The 22,707-nt window shown below is 40.5% G+C and overlaps 1 protein-coding gene across 6 annotated transcripts in view; it reads right to left on the bottom strand.

The window, feature by feature from the left end:
• Nucleotides 1-19,981, bottom strand: part of SDHAF4 (succinate dehydrogenase complex assembly factor 4) — a 63,399-nt gene extending 43,418 nt beyond the window's left edge. For all 6 annotated transcript variants that reach the window (XR_014297625.1, XR_014297626.1, XR_014297627.1 and 3 more), the window contains exons 1-2: nt 19,870-19,981; nt 8,798-8,947 (exon numbers count right to left, since the gene is read on the bottom strand). Coding sequence is in view for 2 of the 6 variants with exons in the window: in XM_082669009.1 (XP_082525135.1) it covers nt 8,798-8,947; nt 19,870-19,933 (214 nt within the window). In the remaining 4 variants the exon portion in view is untranslated. The remainder of the gene's footprint in view (nt 1-8,797; nt 8,948-19,869) is intronic.
• Between the last annotated feature and the right edge of the window lie 2,726 nt (nt 19,982-22,707).

The raw sequence follows: 22,707 nt of genomic DNA, 5'->3' as shown, positions 1-22,707 counted from the left end.
CTTTGGATATGTACATAGTAGTGGAATTGCTGGGTCATATGGCAGTTCTATTTTCAGTTTTCTGAGGAACCTCCATAATGTTTTCCATATTGGATGCACCAATTTACATTCACACCAACAGGGTAAGGAGGGCTCCCTTTTCTCCACACTCTCTCTAGCATTTATTATTTGTTGACTTTTTGATGATGGCCATTCTGACCAGTGTGAGGTGGTACCCCACTGTAGTTCTGATTTGAAATTCTCTAATAATTAGTGATGTTGAGCATTTTTTCATGTGCCTGTTGGCCATGTGTATGTCTTCTTTGGAAAAATGTCTATTCAGGTCTTCTGCCCATTTTTGGATTGGACTGTTTTTTTATATTGAGTTGTATGAGCTGTTTATATATTTTGGATATTAACCCTGTGTTGGTCATATCGTTTGCAAATATTTTCTCTCATTCACAGGTTGTCTTTTCGTTTTGTCCACGGTTCCTTAGCTGTGCAAAAGTTTTTAAGTTTAATTAGGTCCCATCTGTTTACTTCTTTTGCCTTAGGAGACAGATCCAAAAAAATATTGCTACAATTTATGTCAAAGAGTGTTCTGCCTATGTTCTCTTCAATGAGTTTTATGGCTTCAGGTCTTACATTTAGATATTTAGTCCATTGAGTTTATTTTTGTATATGGTGTGAGGAAATGTTCTAATCTCATTCTTTTACATGTAGCTGTCCAGTTTTCCCAGCACAACTTACTAAAGAGATTGCCTTCTTCCATTGTATATTCTTGCCTCCTTTGTTGTAGATTAATTGACCAAAGGTTCATGGGTTTACTTCTGGGATCTCTATTGTGTTCCATTAATCTATGTGTATGTTTTTGTGCCGGTACCATGCTGTTTTGATTACTGCAGCTTTGTAGTATAGTCTGAAGTCTGGGCGCTTGACACCTCCAGATTTGTTCTTTTTCCTCCAGATTGTTTTGGCAATTTGGGGCCTTCTGTGGTTCTATATGAATGTTAGGCTTATTTGTTCTAGTTCTGTGAAAAATGTCATGAGTATTTTGATAGGGATTGCATTTAATCTGGAGATTGCTTTGGGTAGTATGGCCATTTTAACAATATTAATTCTTCCAATCCAAGAGCACAGGATATCCTTCCATTTTTTTTATCAATTTCCTTTATCATTGCTTCATAGTTTTCAGAGTATAGGTCTTTCACCTTTAAGTTTATTCCTAGGTATTGTATTCTTTTTGGCGTGATTTTAATGGGGATTTTTTTTTTTTACTTTACCTTTCTGATAGTTCATTATTAGTGTATGTAAAGGAAACATATTTCTGTATATTAATCTTCTATTCTGCAATTTTACAGAATTCATTTATTAGTGCTAATAGTTTTTTGGTGGAGACATTAGGATTTTCTATATATAGTATCATGGATCTGCAAATAATGACAGTTTTACTTCTTCCCTTCACATTTGCATACCTATTTATCTTCCTTGTCTGACTGCTGTGGCTAGAACTTCCAATACTATGTTAAATAGAAGGGGCAAAGAGTGGGCATCCCTGTCTTGTTCCTGAGTTAGAAGAAAGGCTTTCAACTTTTACTGCTGAATATGATGTTAGCTGTGGATTTGTCATAAATAGCCTTTATTATGTTGAGATATGTTCCCTCTATACCCACTTTGGTGAGAATTTTATAATGAATGGATAATGAATTTTGTCAAATGGTTTTTCTGCATCTATTGAGATGATCAGTTGGTTTTTATCCTTCCTTTTGTTAATGTGGTATATCACATTAATTGATTTGCAAATACTGAACAATCTTTGTGTCCCTGGAATAAATCCAAATTGATCATCATATACAATCCTTTTAATATATTTTTGGATTCAGTTTGCTAATATTCTGTGGAGGATTTTAGAATCTATATTCATCGATATTGACCTGTAATTTTCTTTTTTTGTAGTGTCTTTGTGTGGTTTTGGTATCAGGGTAATTATTGGTGGCCTTGTAGAATGAATTTGAGAGTGTTCCATCCTCTTCAATTTTTTGGAATAGTTTGAGGTGGTTAGGTATTAGCTCTTCTTTATATGTTTGGTAGAATTCTCCTTTGAAGCTGTCTGGTCCTGGACTTTTGTTTGCTGGGAGTTTTTAAATTACAGATTCAACTTTACTACTAGTGATCAGTTTGTTCAAGTTGTCTATTTCTTTTTGATTCAGTCTTGACAGGTTGTATGTTTCTAGAAATTTATCCATTTTTTATAGGTTGTCCAATTCATTGACATATAACTGTTAGTAGTGTTCTCTTATGATTTTTTGTATCTGTGGTTTTTGCTGTTCCTTCTCCTCTTTCATTTCTTATTTTATTTGGGTCTTCTCTCTTTTCTTCTTGGTGATCCTTGCTAAATGTTTACCAATTTTGTTCATCTTTTAAAAAAAACAGCTCTTGGTTTTACTGATCTTTTCTATTGTTTTGTTGATCACTATTTCATTTCCCCTCTGATCTTTATCTCCTTCCTATCGCTGACTTTGGGCTTTGTTCTTCTTTTTCTAATTCTTTTAAGTGGCAGGTTAGGTTGTTTACTTGAGATTTTTCTTCTTTCTTGAGAAAGGCCTGTACTGCTATAAACTTCCTTCTTAGAACTACTTTTGCTGCACCCTATAGGTTTTGGAGTGTTGAATTTCCATTTTCTTTGGTCTTGAGGTATTTTCTGATTTCCTCTTTGATTTCTTCATTCACCCATTGGTTTTTTAGTAGCATGTTGTTTTAGTCTCTAAGTATTTGTTCTCTTCCCATTCTTCTTTTTGTAATTGATTTCTAGTTTTATACTGCTATGGTCGGAAAAAATGTTTGATATAATTTCTATCTTCTCACATTTTTTTGAGACTTGTTTTATGGCCTAGCATGTGATCTATCCTGGAGAATGTTCCATGTGCACTTGAATATAATGTGTATTCTGTTGTTTTTGGATGTAATGTTCTGTACATATCTGTTAAGTCCAAGAGGTCTATTGTGTCATTTAAGACCAGTGTTGCCTTATTGATTTTCTGTCTGGATGATCTGTGCATTAATGTAAGTGTGGTGTTAAAGTGCTCTACTATTATTGTGAATTTCTCCCTTTTTGTCTGTTAGTATTTGCTTTATATATTTAGGTGCTCCTGTTTCAAGTGTTTATGTTAATGATAACATCCTCTTCTTGTATTGATCCCTTTACCATTATATAATGCCCTTCTCTGTCTTTTGTTACAGTCTTTGTTTAAAGTCTACTTTATCTGATATGAGTATTGCTACCCCCACTTTCTTGTCATTTCTGTTTGCATGAAATAACTTTTTCCATCCCCTCACTTTGTCTGTGTCTTTGGCTCTGAAGTGAGTCTCTTGTAGGCAGCAAATAGAAGGGCCTCATCACCCTATGTCTTTTGATTTTTTAGTTCTTTGACATTTAATTTCTGATAGGTATATAGTTAATGCCATTTTATGTTTCCTAGTTGTTTTTCTATTTCTTTGTTCATTTCTTCTTTTCGTTTCTTCTCTTGTGGTTTGATGATTTTCTTTAGTAGTATGCTTGTATTCTTTTTAGTTTTATCTACTGTAGTTTTGATTTGTGATTACCATGGGATTCATATATGTTGACCTGTAACTATATCTACTTGGTTTGAACTGATAGTCATTTAAGTTCAGATGCATTTGAAAAGATCTACAGTTTTTACACCTCTCCCCTACATTTTATGTTTTTGATGTCACATTTTAGATCTTCATGTTTATCTCTTAACTGTTTATTGTAGTTACAGTTGCTGCTACACTTTTTTTTTAAGTTCATCTCTTTCTTTTTAATTCCTTGCCAAACAGTCAGTAACAACCAACAGATATTATTAAGGTTCAGTTTTCCAGCCCTTCCCTTACAGCTACAAGTTCATTAGGTATGTGGGGTCTATGTCCCAGGTCACTGCAGGCAACAGTTAACCAAATGCTTTTACAATTTTTTGTTTTTAATCTTTGTACTGGCGTATTTAAGTGGTTGATCCTCAGTCCTTACTATATATTTGCCTTTCCTATCAGGATTTCCCCTTTCCTACAGCTTACTTCTTTTCCACCCAGAGAAGTCCCTTCAACATTTCTTTTAAGTTAAGTTTAGTATTGATGAACTCTTAGCTTTTGCTTATCTGAGACGCCCTTTATCACTCCTTCTATTTTAATGATAATCTTGCTGAATAGAGTACCCTAGGTTGAAGGTTTTCCCTTTCGGGACTTTGAATATGTCGTGCTGCTCCCTTCTGGCCTGTAAAGTTTCTGCAGAGAAATCAGGTGACAGACTTATAGGGACTTCCTTGTGTATGACACTGTTTTTCTCTTGCTGCCTTCAGAATTCGAACTTTTGCCATTTTAATTACGATATGTCTTGGTGTGCATCTGTTTGGGTTCATCTTGTTTGGACCCTCTTCCTGTACCTCAATATCTGTTTCTTTCTTCAGATTGTGGAAGTTTTCAGTCACAATTTCCTCAAATACATTTTCAATTCCCTTCTCTCTCTCTCTCCTCCTTCTGGGCTCCTTATATGTTATCCCAGAGATCTCTTAGACTGTTTTCATTTTTTAAAACTGCCTTTCTTGGGCTTCCCTGGCGGCGCAGTGGTTGAGAGTCCGCCTGCCGACACGGGACACGGGTTCGTGCCCCGGTCTGGGAAGATCCCACATGCTGCGGAACGGCTGGGCCGGTGAGCCATGGCCGCTGAGCCTGCGCGTCCAGAGCCTGTGCTCCGCAGTGGGAGAGGCCACAACACTGAGAGGCCCGTGTACCGCAAAAAAAAAAACAACAAAAAAACTGCCTTTCTTTTTGCTGTTCTGATGGGGTGATGTGCATTATTCTATCTTCCAGATCACTTATGCATTATTCATTCCTTCTAGTGTGTTTTTTACTTCAACTATTGAATTCTTCATTTCTGATTGGGTCTTTTTTTATATTTTCTAGTTCCTTGTTAAAAAACATTGCTGTGTAGATGTATTCTTCCCCCTAATTCAGTTAACATTCTTATAACCAATGCTTTGAATTCTTTATCTAGTCAACTGTTTCATTAATGGTTTTTTCAGGGGTTTTCTACTGCTCTTTCAATTGAGAGGAGTTCCTCTGCCTTTTCATTTTGCTTAACTTTTCCTGCCTCTGAATTTAGGTGAAAGTTACCTTGAAGGAGTGTTCTTATGTAGGAGTGTCCCTATACAGACTGCGTGTGCCCAATGCCTTTTGTGGGAGAACTGAATTTGACATGGACGCAAATCATGTCTTTCCTCAGGGTGTGCTGACAGCTATCTCCTTGGTAGGAGGTGGGCCTGCTGGTGGAGGGGCTAGAGCTGGAGCCAGGTGTGGGGCAGGACTTCCCCTCTGCTAGGTGGCTGTCACTGTCCTATCAGGGGTGGGGTCTGATCCCAGGTTGCTGGAGCAGAAGCCCTGAGGGTCAGGCATGAGCTGGCTCTGTTCCCATTAAGTGGGTCTTTTCCTCTCTCCTTGCCCCAGAGCAGGAAGTGCTGAAGTGAGTGGGGCCTGTGTGGGCTCTCCGCTCATGTCAGCCTCAGACAGAGGTCTGAGCTGTCTCTGCTTCACTGCCTGTTCAGGTGCACATATTTGTTTCCCATGCTCCACTCAGATGCAGCCTCGGTACAAGTCCACTTTGACCCTCTCAGCTGATCACTGCCCCCCAGCCCGTCACCTCCATCTGGCTGTGGAGCCACACTGCAGCGCTGCGGGGGGCCCGTGTGGACTCTTGGCGTGTACCAGGAGTGAGCTGTGGCAGGCCAGCTGCTGTCAGAGGTCTGGGCTGCTTCTGCTGTGCCACTTGAGTAGGTGCCGACAATGGCTGCCGCTACCCCTCCCAGGCTCCACCCTGGGGCTGGGTCACCGCTGTGTCCCACGGCTGAGTCTTCCTCCTGGTAGTGGCTGCCCCAGAGAGTTGGCTTGGCTTGGGGCTGGGGTGCATGATGAGGCCGCCGCAGGACTTGGCAGCTGCTGGAGCAGACCTCCCTCTGCCCTGCCTTTGGGCCAAGCTTGCGTGCACCCTCCTCACAAGCGGAGTCCAGGTCCCTCTGCCCTCCTGGGAGTCCCAGTTGCCCTCCAACCGGCCAAGGGGGCTCGTCTCCCCAGTGGAGGACGCCAGGACTAGGGCACCCAATCTGTGGTTCTCAGCACTCACTGCCCATGGTGGGTCTCCGCCATGGATTCTCCATTTTCTTCTGAGTCCTCTCCCAGGGGCACAGGTCCTGACCTGATCACTTTTCTTCCCTTCCTACCCAATTATGTGTGGATATTTTTTTACAGTCTTGATTGTACCAGGGTCTTTCTGCTAGTTTCCAGTGAAATTGTTCCATATGTAGATTTTTTTTTTTTTTTTGCAATACGCGGGCCTCTCACTGTTGTGGCCTCTCCCGTTGCGGAGCACAGGCTCCAGACGCACAGGCTCAGAGGCCATGGCTCACCGGCCCAGCCGCTCCGCAGCATGTGGGATCTTCCCGGACCAGGGCATGAACCCGTGTCACCTGCATCGGCAGGCGGACTCTCAACCACTGCGCCACCAGGGAAGCCCCTTTGCCCATTTTTGAATTGGGTTGTTTTCGTTGTTGTTGAATTGTAGGAGTTCTTTATTCTGGATATTAATTCTTTTCAAATATATGATTTACAAATATTTTCCCCCATTCTGTAGGTTATTTTTCTCACTTTCTTGATAATGTTCTCATATGAACAAAATTTCTTAATTTTGTTGATGTCTTATTTATCTATTTTCACATTTGTTGCTTGTGCTTTTGGTGTCATATGCATGAAATCATTGTCAAATCCAGGGACATGAAGAGTCTGCCCAATTTTCTTCTAAGAGTTTTACAGTCTTCCCTCTTAAGTTTAGGTCTTTGACATATTTAGAATTAGTTTTTGAATATGGTGTAAGGTAAGGGGTCCAATTTCATTCTTTTACATGTGGATATCCTGTTTTCTCAGCACCACTTATTGAAAAGACTGTCCTTTTCGCCACTGAATGGTATTGGCAATCATGTCAAAAATCAATCAAGCATATACGTGAGTGTTTATTTCTGAGACTGCTGCTTTTGTGTGAGACATTTTAAGGAAGTATTTCCTCTTAGATTTTTATGCTTAGCTAAAACCTTTGAAGAGAAATTTTACCTCTAGATTAATGGCAACTTTTTAAAAGCTTCCATCACCTTGGCTGGTTGATCTGGTTATGAGATTGGGCTTGGTAGAGTGCTATAATCTGAAATATTTAATGAATGAGCAAACCCCCAACGCTTTTATATTCTAGGAAGAATTCCAGACACAGGTCCCTGTATCCTCTACTGGTATCTTCTTGCCTAGGATGCTTCACTTCATAGATGGGTTAGCGCTCATGAGACTGGAAAAACCGGACAAGCAGGGCAGCCTTGCCAAAGTTTCAAAGTGGTATGTTTACATTTATGCTGTATGAAATGCTATTTTTGAATAGCTAATATCTGCACATTTTCCACAATTCAAAGGTACAAAAGGATATAGCATGAAAATAAAGTAGTACTTAAAAAAAAAAGCTTTAAGACATGAAACAAATTTTATATATACTGAATACAAAATAATGTTTAGTCTAGCATCCCTTCTCCCGCCCAAAAACCTCTTTATTCTCCAAAACATCCCCTTCTCTTTCCCCAGCCATGTAGTTACAGTGAGAACCACCACATTTTCACCAGGCCACTGGCCACTGGTTGATTTAGCTGTGGACATCTGATCCAAGGTAGGCCAAGGAGCTCTCTTCTTAAGGAATCTGAAATCAGGACTAAGAAATTGTATTTTCAGTCTTGTTGTTCTCTTGAACTGAGTAGCTACTAGGAGCAGTTACTTTCTGCCCAGTGGACTCAGAAGGGAGTATGGAGACAGAAAACAATGAAGAGTAGGTACCAAAGACAAGAGAAGGAAGAACACCCTGGTTTCCATACAGTGTTTAGTCCTGAGGTCCCAGTCTTCTTCTAAGGCCCATCAGCATTACTGCCCTAGGGAGCCTCACTTGTTCCCTGTACCTTAATAACAGCATACCCTACCTTCTGCTTAAGTCTGTTCAAGTAAGTTTCTGTTATTTGCATCTTAATTCATATATTTTGCCATGCGAATAATGGGGTGTAATAAATAAATTAATCAAACATAATCAATCACTACCAGGGACCTGGAAATCTTTTTTTTAACCCATACATACTGACAGTCAATTCAGTAAGTCCCCTACATACGAACCTTCATGATGCAAACTTTCAAAGATATGAACGTGCATTCCATCAACATCAGGGGTGAGTGAAAGTGCAGCTTGCCCTCTGTCTCCTATTGCTGACAATCCTTCAGCTCTACCATCTCCTACCTCCTCTCCCTCCTCCAGTCAGTAAGTCTTCTTGCCTGTTCACTCGATGCCAGCCCCTGTGTGCCAGCTGTTGTATTGCACTACTGTACTTTTCAAGGGACTGTACTGTAAGATTAAAAATGTTTTCTTTGTTTTTGTTTTTTATGTATTATTTGTGTGAAAAGTATTATAAACCTATTACAGTACAGTACCATATAGCCGATCGTGTTAGTTGGCTACCAAGGCTAACTCTGTTGGACTTACGAACAAATTGGACTTACGAATGTGCTCTCGGAACAGAACTCGTTTGTATATAGAGGACTTACTGTATGGTAATTTTATTCATTGTTGAAATGTTCTTTATTACTGTCAATGAAGAATTATAAACAATAACATGCTTCCTTCCTTTCATTTGCTTCTCAATGACAGAAACACTTTCTTTGAGACCAAAAATTAAGAGAGGAGGTTTACTCTACTCACTTGTCAGTGGTTCTTTCTCTAAATTGGAATCTTCTGGTGCATCAAAACGACCTTCTGGTAACTTTGGCTTCTTAAGGGGTTGTTTGATGGGTTTGGATTTTTCTCCTTGAGAACTTATTTTCCTCAAAGAATGACACAGAATGGGTGATCCTAGCAGAGTGAAGACAGTGAAAAAATAGGAGCTGTTCATTTATTCTACTTCAAAATGTAACACTTTTACTTACTTGTGTTAAGCTTACATATTCACAGTTATCAAAATTAAAAAGTACAGAAGGACACACAGTGACAACCCTTCCCTCTGCCCCTATCTTTCAGACGGCCAGTTCCTTTCCTTGGAGGCAACCAATGCTATCAGTTTGAAAAGAAGAGCTTTGAAATGAGTTAGTTAACCATTATCAAAATTGCAAAAACAGATATAAAATGCGGATTCCTGGGACTTCCCTGGTGGCGCAGTTGTTAAGAATCCGCCTGCCAATGCAGGGGACACAGGTTCGAGCCCTGGTCCAGGAAGATACCACATGCCGCGGAGCAACTAAGCCCGTGTGCCACAACTACTGAGCCTGCACTCTAGAGACCACGCTCCACAACTACTGAGCCCATGCATCACAACTACTGAGGCCTGCGCGCCTAGAGCCTGTGCTCTGCAACGAGACACCACCATGATGAGAAGTCCGCACACCGTGACAAAGAGTAGCCCTCGCTCGCCGCAACTAGAGAAAGCCTGTGCACAGCAATGAAGACTCAACAAGGCGAAAAATAAATAATAAAATAGATTTATTTTTAAAACATTAAATAATAAAATAAAATAAAATAAAATAAAATATGGATTCCTGTCTGAAGCAATGCCAAAAATACCAGGAATCAGATCATTAAGAGTAACTAAGTAGTAGGAACTTTTCAATGACAATATTTACTATTTAAATCTCTGTAAGTCACAAGGCACTGTATTTAGTATTCTTATATTTAAATCCTAATCATGCCCCTCTTTTTCTGCCAATTAAACATCTTAAACTGTATTGGGCACCTGCAATTTATAAATGAGCTCACTTTCTAGGTTACAATGAGAAAGGTAAACTTTCAGTATTATGAAAGTTATCCAACCCTTGTTGAGATAATGTTCAGTAAGGGCAAAACCACTCTGAAAAATGACCTCAGGGTTGGGGTCTTCAACTTCCTGAAGGAAGAGCTTTAGAGGCAGACAGAGGTGGGTACCAGTTCTGGTCACACCACTGTGGCAGGCACAGTAATGGCCCCCAAAGAGGGTGAGAACCTAGTATCTGGAAACTATGTGCAGGCTAGGTCACATGGTGAAGGAGAATTAGGTAAGAGATGGAACTGAAGTTGCTCATCAGATGACCCTGAACTAGGTAGACTGTCCTGGATTACCTGGGTGGGTCCACTGTCATCACAGGGGTTCTTAAAAGGGGAAGAGAGAACTGGAAGAGAGAACCAGAGAGGTGGCAGTGAGAGACAGACTTGATGATGTTGCTGGCTCTAAAGATGGAGGAAAGGGCCACCAAGTCCAGGAACTTGGGCAGCCTCTGGAAGATGGAAAAGGGAGGAAACAGATTCTCCCCTAGAGCACCCAGAAGAAACACAACCCTAACACCTTGGTTTCAGCACAGAGAGACCCATTTCAGACTTCTCACCTCTGGAACTGTAAGGATTTTTAAGCCACTAAGTTTGTGGTAATTTGTTACACCAGCAATAAGAAACTAAAACAAATACTTACTAGTTGTTTGACCTTTGTCAAGTTCTTTACCCTTTCTAAATCCATTTCTTCCCCTCTAAATTGAATATAACAATATCTACCTCATGAGGTTACTAAATAGATTAAACTGGACAATTCAGGCAAAGCACTTAGCACAGTGACAGACTGTATCTATTATTGTTATTATAGAATTATCTGGAAGCTCCTGATAGCATTACACGTAGTTAGGATTTTCTTTCACTACATGTATTTTATTCATATTCCAATAATGACTACATCACCCAACCCCCCGCTTTAAAAAATTATATATATATACACACACACACACACACATATACAAACATGCAAATAGATATGCACAAGTATTTGTATGTATATATGTCTCCATGTATGTGTGTGTATATATATATATATATACACACACCCTCCACAGCCAATTTGGAATTTACATTGACATGTTTGTAAGATTACATAAAGTTAACATTACATACAAACTGCATTAACAATTTCAAAATAGTACATCAGGCTGTTAATTTGCACGTCCACTGCATATATCTCAGTGTCTAGCAACGTTGTTGATTGTCTGAATGTCCAACTGTAATGCAGATTAGTCTTCAGCCAACAAAATTCAAGGATTAAGAAAATAAATATACAACTGAATGTATTAAGAAAGCTACAATGACTTACAGAATATAGACTTCTCCCATCTAAATACTCACTTACACAAACTACTTCACATTTATGATACTAATTGGCTGAGAAGAATCTGTGAATCAATAACAATTTCTATACATATTAAAATAAAAACACTTACCTAAAATTTTAATGTATTTATTGAGTTAGACTACAGACCATTCTGCCTTCAAACTTCCACTTCAATATTTCAGGGCATATTTTACTTTTAATTATGTCCTCAAAATAATACTTAGTTAAGCATGCACTAAAAATCAAAAGAGAAAAACCTGCAAAAAAATATCTTGTAAAGCTGCATTTATTTTTATTAAGAAACTATATGGGGGCTTCCCTGGTGGTGCAGTGGTTAAGAATCCGCCTGCCAATGTAGGGGGCATGGGTTTGAGCACGGGACCAGGAAGATCCCACATGCCGTGGAGCAACTAAGCCCGTGCACCACAACTACTGAACCTGTGCTCTAGAGCCTGCGAGGCACAACTACTGAGCCTGCATGCCTCAACTACTGAAGCCCAAATGCCTAGAGCCCGTGCTCTGCAACAAAAGAAGCCACCGCAATGAGAAGCCTGTGCACCGCAACAAACAGCAGCCCCCGCTCACAGCAAGTAGAGAAAGCCCTGTGTGCAGCAACGAAGACCCAACACAGCCAAAAATAAATAAATTTATTAAAAAAAATTATATGGGTAACAGAAATATGAGTTTCTGATCGTACTAATATATTTCATATAATAATCTGTTCTTCGTTTTTTGTGGTTGACTATTTAGAAAAATATCATATTGAAAATGTTGGTGAATATAAACCACGCACAACTGAAAGACATTCTAGGTCCCAAATCACACGGATGTCCATGCTTGCCACTATTATTCAACATAGTTTTGGAAGTCCTAGCCACGGCAATCAGAGAAGAAAAAGAAATAAATGGAATACAAATTGGAAAAGAAGAAGTAACACTGTCACTGTTTGCAGATGACATGATACTATACATAGAGAATCTAAAGATGTCACCAGACAACTACTAGAGCTAATCAATGAATTTGGTAAAGTTGCAGGATACAAATTTAATGCACAGAAATAGCTTGCATTCCTATACACTAAGAACGAAAGATCAGAAAGAGAAATTAAGGAAACAATCCCATTCACCACTGCAACAAAAAGAATAAAATACCTAGGAATAAACCTACCTAAGGAGGTAAATGACCTGTACTCAGAAAACTGTAAGACACTGATGAAAGAAATCAAAGATGACACAAACAGATGGGGAGATACGCCATGTTCTTGGATTGAAAGAATCAATATTGTGAAAATGACTATACTGCCCAAAGCAATCTACTGATTCAATGCAATCCCTATCAAATTACCAGTGGCAGTTTTTACAGAACTGGAACAAAAAAATCTTAAAATTTGTCTGGAGACACAAAAGACCCCCAATAGCCAAAGCAGTCTTGAGGGAAAAAAAACAGAGCTGGAGGAATCAGACTCCCTGACTTCAGACTATACTACAAAGTTACAGTAATCAAGACAATATGGTACTAGCACAAAAACAGAAATATAGATCAATGGAACAGGACAGAAAGCCCAGAGATAAACCTACACACCTATGGTCAACAAAGGAGGCAAAGATATACAATGGAGAAAAGACAGTCTCTTCAATAGTTGTGCTGGGAAAACTGGACAGCCAAATATAAAGGCATGAAATTAGAACACTCCCCAATACCATATACAAAAATAAACTCAAAATGGATTAAAGACCTAAATATAAGGCGAGACACTATAAAACTCTTAGAGGAAAACATAGGAAGAACACTCTTTGACATAACTCACAGTAAGATCTTTTTGATCCACCTCCTAGAGTAATGGAAATAAAAACAAAAATAAACAAATTGGACCTAATGAAACTTAAAAGCTTTTGCAAAGCAAAGGAAACTACAAACAAGATGAAAAGACAACCCTCAGAATGGGAGAAAATATTTGCAAATGAATCAACGGACAAAGGATTAATCTCCAAAATATATAAACAGCTCATGCAGTTCAATATTAAAGAAACAAACAATGCAATGAAAAAATGGGCAGAAGACCTAAACAGACATTTCTCCAAAGAAGCCGTACAGATGGCCAAGAAGCACATGAAAAGCTGCTCAACATCACTAATTATTAGAGAAGTGCAAATCAAAACTACAATGAGATATCACCTCACACCAGTTAGAATGGGCATCATCAGAAAATCTACAAACAACAAATGCTGGAGAGGGTGTGGAGAAAAGGGAACCCTCTTGCACTGTTGGTGGGAATGTAAATTGATACAGCCACTATGGAGAAGAGTATGGAGGTTCCTTAAAAAACTAAAAATAGAATTACCATATGATCCAGCAATCCCACTACTGGGCATATACCCAGAGAAAACCATAATTCAAAAAGACACATGTACCCCAATGTTCACTGCAGCACTATTTACGATAGCCAGTTAACGGAAGCAACCTATATGCCCATAGACAGACGAATGGAGAAAGAAGATGTGGTACATATATACAATGGAATATTACTCAGGCATAAAAGGGAATGAAATTGGGTCATTTGTAGAGACATGGATGGATCTAAAGACTGTCATACAGAGTGAAGTAAGTCAGAAAGAGAAAAACAAATATCGTACATTAATGCATATATGTGGAACCTAGGAAAATGGTACAGATCAACTGGTTTGCAGGGCAGAAACAAAGACACAGATGTAGAGAACAAATGTATGGACACCAAGGGGGAGAAGCGGCGGGGGTGGTGGTGGTGGTGGTATGAATTGGGAGATTGGGATTGACATATATACACTAATATGTATAAAATAGATAACTAATAAGAACCTGTTGTATAAAAAATAAATAAAATTATATTAAAAAGAAAAGCCAAAAAACACGTGGACACAAAGTAAAATGAAGAACCCAATATTAAAGGAAGATCTAAAAAAGCAGTCAGATCAAAGACATTACTAGTAAAGGAATAAAAATTAGACAGATGACTTCCCATTAGCTATAATGAAAGCCAGAAGAGATAGAGCTGTGAGAAAATGATGCAGCCATTGAAACTACTTTCAAGAACAGGAGAGGAATAAAACCATATTTTCAGATTAAAAATAAAATATATATTTTAAAAAACCACAGAACTTTATCACAAGACTGTCACCAAAGGGAACTTCTAAACAATGTACTTTAAGAAACTGATCCAAGGACTTCCCTGGTGGTGCAGTGGTTGAGAATCCACCTGCCAATGCAGGGGACACAGGTTTGAGCTCTGGTCTGGGAAGATCCCACATGCCACAGAGTAACTAAGCCCGTGCGCCACAACTACTGAGCCTGCACTCTAGAGCCCACCTAGAGTCCATGCTCTGCAACAAGAGAAGCCACAGCAATGAGAAGCCCAAGCACCACACTGAAGAGAAGCCCCCGCTCGATGCAACTAGAGAAAGCCCGCATGCAGCAACGAAGACCCAACGCAGCAAAAATAAATAAATAAATAAAAATTTTAAAAGTTGTTAAAAGAGTAAATCCTAAGCGTTCTCATGACAAAGAAAATAAATTTATAAAAAGAAAGTGATCAAAAAATAAAGTGTGAGATAAAATAGAAGATAAAAGTTTTATATGTTGACTGTATAGAAGTGCAATAACAGTATTGATTTGTGTTACTACACAATTCCACCTAACATACACACAACAAACACACACACACACCCCCCTAAAAGGCTGAACAACAGAAGTGGAGGGTGAGTGAATTCAAAGCATTTTTAAGCTTTGTACTATTTAGGAGGAGAATAAAGGTATTAATTAACTTTCAACTTCCTTAAGCATGCATTTAGATTTCAAGGGTAACCAATAAAAAGCAGTGTATATCTTCCAAAGCAGTGTGTATCTTCATTTTTTTCCTGTTTTTCTAGCAGAGGAAACAAATGAAAAAAGCAAACACTGAATTCAAAGTATGACAAATAGAAGGTGTGAAAAATAAGATGGTAGAAATAAAGCCAATTTTATCAGTAACTATAATTGTAAATCGACTGAACTCTCCAGTTAAAAGGTATGCTGTTGGACTTCAAAATAAAAACTCACCAAAATCTAGCCATATGCTGTTTATATGAAGAGAACCATTACCATGGTTCAAAAAAAAAAAAAAAAGGGTCAATGTTATGGACGGAAGGTTTGTGCCCAACCCCCCCCACATTCATATGCTGAAATTCTAACCCCTGATGTGATGATATTAGGAGGTGGGGCCTTTGGAAGGCAAGTAGATCATGAGGGTGGAGCCCTCATGGTGGATTAGTGCCCTTATAAGAAAGGCTATGAGAGCTTTCAGGGTCCTTCTGCTCTCTGCCACATGAGGATACAACAGGAAGACAGCCATCTGCGAACCAGAAAGCAGGCTCACACCAGAGACCAGATGTGCTGGCACCTTGATCTTGGACTTTCCAGCCTCCAGATCTGTGAAAAACAAATGTTTGATGTTTAAGCCGCCCAGTCTACAGTACTTTGTTACTGCAGCCTGAGCTAAGACATGTGAGATGCACCATTTCCACATCTTCTAAAAAAAAGGGGAACCCACAGAAAATGGAAAGAAAATAAAAACAGTAAGAGAAGAAAATAATAACATAAATAAAAGACATAAAACTAAGAGGATCAACAAAACCAAAAGTTGGTTCTCTTAAAAGACTAAAACTACTGTGAAGTCTTTGGTAAAGCTAATATGAAAACGACAACAACAAACACAAAAACACCCAAAAAAACCAAGAGAAGGTAAAACACATAATATGAGTAAAAGAGGAGTACATAGCTACATAGAACAAAAGTTTTTTAAAAACCCCAAAACAGGAACTTTATGCCTATATATTTAAAGTATACAAAATGAACAATTTTCTCAAAAAATTTAACTTATCAAAACTGACTTTAGAAGGGAAAATCTGATAAATACCACAATAATCATTACAAAAATAACCAATAATTTAAAATCTTCCCTCAAAGAAAAGGGCAGGTCTAGACAGTTTTGTAGGCAATCTGTAGCAGACACTCAAGGAACAGAGTATTTCAATCTTAAAAAAAAAAAATCTAATATAGAAGAGAAAAGGATGAGAAGACTCTTGAATTCATTGTAAGAGGCTAGAATAACTTTAATTTCAAAACCAGAAAAGGAAATTCCAAGACATGAAAATTACAGGCCAACTTCTAAACAAAATATTAGCATACCAAACCCAACACTAAATTAATAATATAATCAACCTGATCAATCTGAATATTTTCTAGAAATGCAAGAGTGATTCAGCACTAGAAAAATTTATAATTCACCAACCCACCATATTAAAGGAGAAAAGTGAATTAACAAACAAGATGAAGAAAAATGAATTAGTAAATTTCAAGATTTATTCTGTCTTAAAAAACAGACAACTACATAAACAAAAAACCCCCCAAATCCTTCTAGAAATGGCAAGGGACTTCATTAACCTAATAAAGGGCACACCTACAGCTAATATTACATGATGAAATATGAACATATTTCCTTTACAATTATGAACAAGTATGCCTATCACCACTTTTACTCAACATGGTACTGGAAATCTGAGCAAGGACAGAGAAACAAGAGAAAAGAAAAAGATATAAAGATTAGAAAGGGAGAACTAGATTTTCATTATTTGCAGGCAATATTTGTGTCTACCTAGCACTGCCCCACCAAAATCTGCAAATAAATTATTTAAATTAATAAAGTAATTTAGCCAGGTTACTGGACACAAAATCAATAAATAAGTCAACTGTGTTTCTATACATAAGCAGCAATCAGAAAATGATAATCTTAAAAAATACTGAGCAGTTGTAACCAAACCCCAACAGGAACTTTTTTTTTAAAGAATTTTATATGGAAAGCAGATATCCAAGAATAGCCAAGACACTTCTGAAAAACAAGATGAAAGGACTTATCCTACTAAATATCAAGAGTTGTTACAAAGGCATGGTCATTAAGATAGGTGTTACATCACAGGAACAGACAAATAGATCAATGGAACTGAAGAGAGCCAAGAAATAAACCCGCGTGCATATGCATATGTAAACTTGATTTATGACAGGGGCGTTACATCGGGCGGGGGGAAGGTCCAATATATGGGCCTGGGACAACTGGTTACTGACATGGGAAGAAAGTGAAATTGGTTTCCTGCCTCACACCATACATGAAAATCAATTCCTGGTAGCATAAAGGCTTAAATATAAAAAGCCAAACTATAGACCTTTGAGGAGAAAATACAGAATATCTCTACGACCTTAGGGTAGGGAAGGCTTTAACAAAGACCACAAAGCACAGACAATAAACAAAAGGATCAAGACAAGATTATAATAAAATTACGAATACCTGTTTATCAAAAGACACCTTTCCTTTGAATCTGTGTGACTGTACAATCAGATCCATTATTTTATTCTGTCTACTGCTGAAGATAATTTTTTAAAAAAAGACACCATAAGAGTAACAAAAGCAGTCCACAAACTGAGCTTGAGCTTGTATGGCCGTTAGCATAAGTGAGGCCATCTTGGGCCCATACAGGCTTTCTGCTGACCCTACCCAGGACTGTACTGCGAAGTCACTCACTCTCTGTTGTCAAGGGCTTAGCAGTTAATCGACATTGTTCAATAATCATTCGGATCAGGTGGCCTCTATACTCTGTTAGTCCCCAAACAATGAGGAAAATCTTCGCTGACATATTCCGGGCACCCACGAGACCAGTTACCTACTCATAAATCTTAGGAACGCACTTCCTGTTTCCAAGCACGTACCTCCATAGTCTAGGTCAACTATAAAACTGTCCCAATGGCCCGCTTGGTGGTTTGGGGGGCGGCTGTTAATTTTTACTGACGGTTGCCCGCCTGCTCTCAGCCTTTACAGGTAAGTTACCCTATGATAAACTGATTCACCGATTGTATGAACCTGCCTGCCGTGTTTTTCAGTCTCAAGATGCCTTCTCAGTTCAGTGAGCACTTTTCATTCCCTCCGCCCTCAAACAAAGCTATCTGCCATTTACATAAGTAAAAAAGGTATAGTGGTCAAATACATGTAAAGAATATAAATAAGAAAGACAAACAACCCAATAAGAAAATGAAGAGATATTTCATCAAAAAAAGCGAAAAACTTTCGAAAAGATGTTTAACTTCTCTAATCAGAGAAACGCAAAATTGTAACGAAATACCGTTTCAACACCCTACAGGCAGACAAAAATTAAATTTTCTGATGCTATCCAATGTTGGCAAGTATGTGGGGCAACAGGAACTCTAATACTGCTGGTAGAAGTATAAATAGCCAGTAGGAATGGAAAATGCCTTTACAGCTTGCCATCATATTGTAAAACTGAACAGGCCTATGCCACATATTCCAGGAATTCAACCCCTTGTGCAAGTACACCTACAGTGTACACAAGATGTGTAGCAGTCAATCCTGGTGCTTCTAGAGTTACACAATGTCCACTGAGAAGGGGAAAGGAAAAACGTATGATACACTCTCATAACTCAATGAATAATTACAGCATCACATATCAACATGGATGAATCTCAAACCAGTCAGGTGAAAAAAGCAAGTAAAATAAATGCAAATGGCATGAAGCCCTTTCTGTAAAGATCAAAAGCTTGCAGTTACACAACTGCATCAGGAAGCAGGTAGCAGGTAGCCGCTTGGCAATGGAAATATTCTATTTCTTAAACTGGAGAATGGATTCACAAATGTTGGCTTTGCTTCACAACTCACATGTGTTATGTAAATTTTTGGTATGAAACACTTCATTCTTAAGTTTTGAACATTAGTGAAAAAGGGATATTGAATGAACACACAACGGAGCTTCACAGTTATTACCTCGAGGTTTGAACAGTATGGGACTTTTACTTTATATATTATTCATTCCTGGATCATTTAAAATTTTTACAACTTAACAGGTAGTCTGTCTGGGGAGAGATGATTACAGAAAGGAAAACAAACTTTATAGGAATCTGGGGCCCATCAGGAGGAGGGGCGGAATTGTCTTCAACTTAACACAATTTTTCCAGCGTGTCCTAAATTAAAACTAGGCTTAGCATACTCTGAGGGTTAAGTCTGTAATATTTTGAGAAAATTTTCCAGCAAAAATGGGTTTTACAAGATTGTTTTTTACTGAAAGCATGCATACTTTCTCAGGAATAATTCCTGGCTTCACCTAATTTTTATTATACTTATTAGCCTTCGGCCCACTTTTCCAAAATTCTGCACTTTTCCACTTCTAGTACTGTAGACTGCCAGAGATCTTTTACGCTGTAAATAAACTAAATAAGCAAATGATGAGTCCACTGCCGCAGGGCCCGCTTTTCCACACTCTCCACGCGCACCAAATGCCGCGCGCCCTGCGAACCCCCCCAGGACTCAGGACGCCCGCCCCGCTTCGTGGCCATCGCGGTGGCCGCCGGGAAGGAGGCGTCCGGACAGCGGGGCCCAGCGACTGTCCAGCTCCGGTCCCGCCCTGAGCTCGGGCGAGAAGGACCTGCCGGGGACGAGCGCGGTGGCCGTGCAGGACACGAAGGCTCGGCAGGCCCGGGGCCCCCGAGCCCGCGACACGCCGCTGCCCCGCCGGACGCGTTTCTCGCGGTATCCGTGCCTTCGCGACCCCGCCCGCGACCTCGGCCCCGGGACTGGGCGCCTTACTTGCCGCTCTCCACGCCGTGGCCGGGATGTGACTCAGCAACGAGTTGAAGCCCAGCACAACCATGACGCCAGCTCCCGCGGCGTTCGCAACATCCGCGTCTTCCCGGCACGCCCCGCGGGAGGGGCGGGGCTGCGGGGCGGGCGGGGCCTCCGCGGGGCGGGCGGGGCCTCCGTAGCCAGCGCCGGGAACCCGCGCTCCCGCGCCTGGCTGTATGCAGGAAAGAGTGGAGCGGCTCGGCCTTATCATGAAGAACAACCCAAACTACCCTGAAGCTCGTGTTGATGAAAACCTCAAATCATGGCTGAAGTTGGATGAGGGAATGCTTCCGTTTCTTCCTCTCAATTTGAGGCGAAGGTCTCTTGGAAGCTCGCTGTTCCAGTCCACAAATAGTGGGCACCTTCTACTCTTTTGCCTGTGCAATAGGCTTCTTTCCCCTCAGTTCTCCGTCTTTATTTTTTTATATTTCTGCTTGTTCAGTGAACTCTGACCCACTGACCAGGTGGCCTGGAAGATGACGTTTGGGTGCAGCGCAGAGCAGAAGGCTCTCATCTGGTCCAGCTGCTGGGAAGGAGAGCTGCGCATCCGCCCTCCGGTTCCAGCGGCTCCTGCCGTGTTCGGAGCACCTGTGGCAGGTCAGGAGGCTTCATGGGACCTGTGGAAAGTCTACACAGAACCGGAGTCCTTCGGGTTTTTTTTTTTTTTTTTCTTCATTCCTTCCTTCCTTTTTTCCTTTTTTAGGAAAGTTCTTGGCCAGCTCTTGGGCCCTGGTGATGTCTGACCGAGTAATATCAGGTGGCTGTATAATTTGAGTTTCTCATCACGAACCGGAGTCATCTGGTCCCCCTAGATAAGGACTCCTTTCACCAGGAGGCAGTGGTATATTCGGAACGCGGCCAGAGCCAAAACCCAAGCAGTTTTCATTAGCAGGTAGCTCGGTAGCTTACATACACACGTCACCCTTAGTTCATATCTACAGTTTAGTGGTGAGCTCCTTGTGACCAGCTGACAGAGGAAAAAATTCAAAGCTGGATTACGGAGGACTTTGCTCAATATACTGACCAGCTGGCAAATGACTGCTTTGGCATTTCGAGCTGCATTTAACAGAGGCCCTCGAGGAACAGCAGAGAGAAAAAAGATCCTCCCAGAGGGCAGAACTTTATCTTCTACTCTTTGCCTGGAAGGAGATATAGCTTGAGATAAAGATCTACATCAATTCATGGGCACTGAAATCAAGTGGTCAGGGACTGGGAAAATGTAAAGGTTTTGGAATAGGTTTTTTTGGAATTAGGACCTCTCCAAATGGCCCCAAAGCATGAGAACATTTGGGTCCCACTGAGTGCTCAAAAGAAGGCTCCCATGGCAAAAGGGCTCTTAATCAGAAACAAGATTACTGCACGTTATCTACTGCTGTCTAACATATTATACCAACATTTTGGGGCTTAAAACAATAAACATCTATCCTCTCGCAGTTTTTGTGCGTCCGAAATCCAGGAACCAGGGTGCCTCTGGCTCTAGGTGTTAAATGAGGTTGCAGTCAGGCTGTGAGCCGGGGCTCCTGTCTCACATGGAGGCTTGACTAGGGGAAGATCAGATTCCGAGCTCACGCACATGATTATTGGCAGGATTTAGTTCCCTGTGCCTTTTGGACTGAAGGCCTCCCTCAGTTCCATGCTGCGTGGGCTTTTCCAAAGGTCATTTCACAACATGGCAGCTGGGTGTCCACAGAATGAACAAGCGGGAGAACAAGGGAGACTGCTCGCGATGGAAGCCACAGCCCTTCCGTAATCTAACCTCAGAGGTGAAAGCCCATCACTTTTGCTGAACTCTGTCATTAGAAGCGAATGAATTAGCAGATCCAGCCCACCTCAATGGGAGGGGATTACACTGGGGGTGAATGCCAGCAGGTGGGGATCACTGAAGGGCATTTTAGAGGCTGCTGACCACCATGACCATTCTGCAGGCATTGCTTAGCCTCCTCCCCTCACCCCAGCTGTGCTTGCTCAGTGCCCCCCTAACAAGGGAGCCACGGTGGCATGGAGACATGCATGTGTTAACATAGTATCCCCCCTGCCAAGACTGATGGGCTAGCACCACTACTTGCAGCGACCAACCCGATCGATCCCTAATATAATATGGAATAGCCTGGTGGCAGCTTTGGTTACAAGGGACTGTACTACAATGAAGGAGATAGCAATTTGTTCTATAGGAATAGACAATTATTCTGGGTTTGGATTGCTTTCCCTGACTTATGCTTCTTTTAACACTTCACCTGTGGACTTACTGAATACCTTATGTTCCGTACACTTTATGTAGCATCCCATACAACATTGCTTCCTGTGGATACAGATGCCTGTGGGATAAACCAGTCTCATCACATATCCCATCAGATCAGAAGCAGCTGGTCTTGTAGGACAGCCCTGTTAAAGGTTTACTCTTGGAACCAGGTGAGAAAATGCTTTGGGATGCTGTCCTAAAGGATTTGGCATGTGCTCCAAATGAGTTAACAGTGTTCAGTGATAGCTCTTCTGTTGACAGAATAACAGGCTCCGAAGAGCAGCAGAGGGATTGACCTCTTGTTGTGATGTCTCACACCCTGCCCGTGTATTTTGCTTTCCATTATGGGAAGACACAGTCTGCCATGGGTCCCGCGCATCCCTGCATATTATTGCTGAGTATCCCAACTGCAACTCATTGCCTGATACTGGGCAGTTTCTGCATCTGGTCATATGGTCATCTAAGTAGGTCAAGGCAACCACAGCATTGCTACCATTTAACTGCTGCTCTCCTGGGAGAAAGAACTGGCTTGTGTGCTGCTTGTGCTGCTTGTTCAAAAATGG

Source organism: Grampus griseus (assembly GCF_964374135.1).
Source record: "Grampus griseus genome assembly, chromosome: 13".
Taxonomy (NCBI): Eukaryota; Metazoa; Chordata; class Mammalia; order Artiodactyla; family Delphinidae; genus Grampus; species Grampus griseus.
This window is presented reverse-complemented; position numbering and strand designations above follow the sequence as displayed.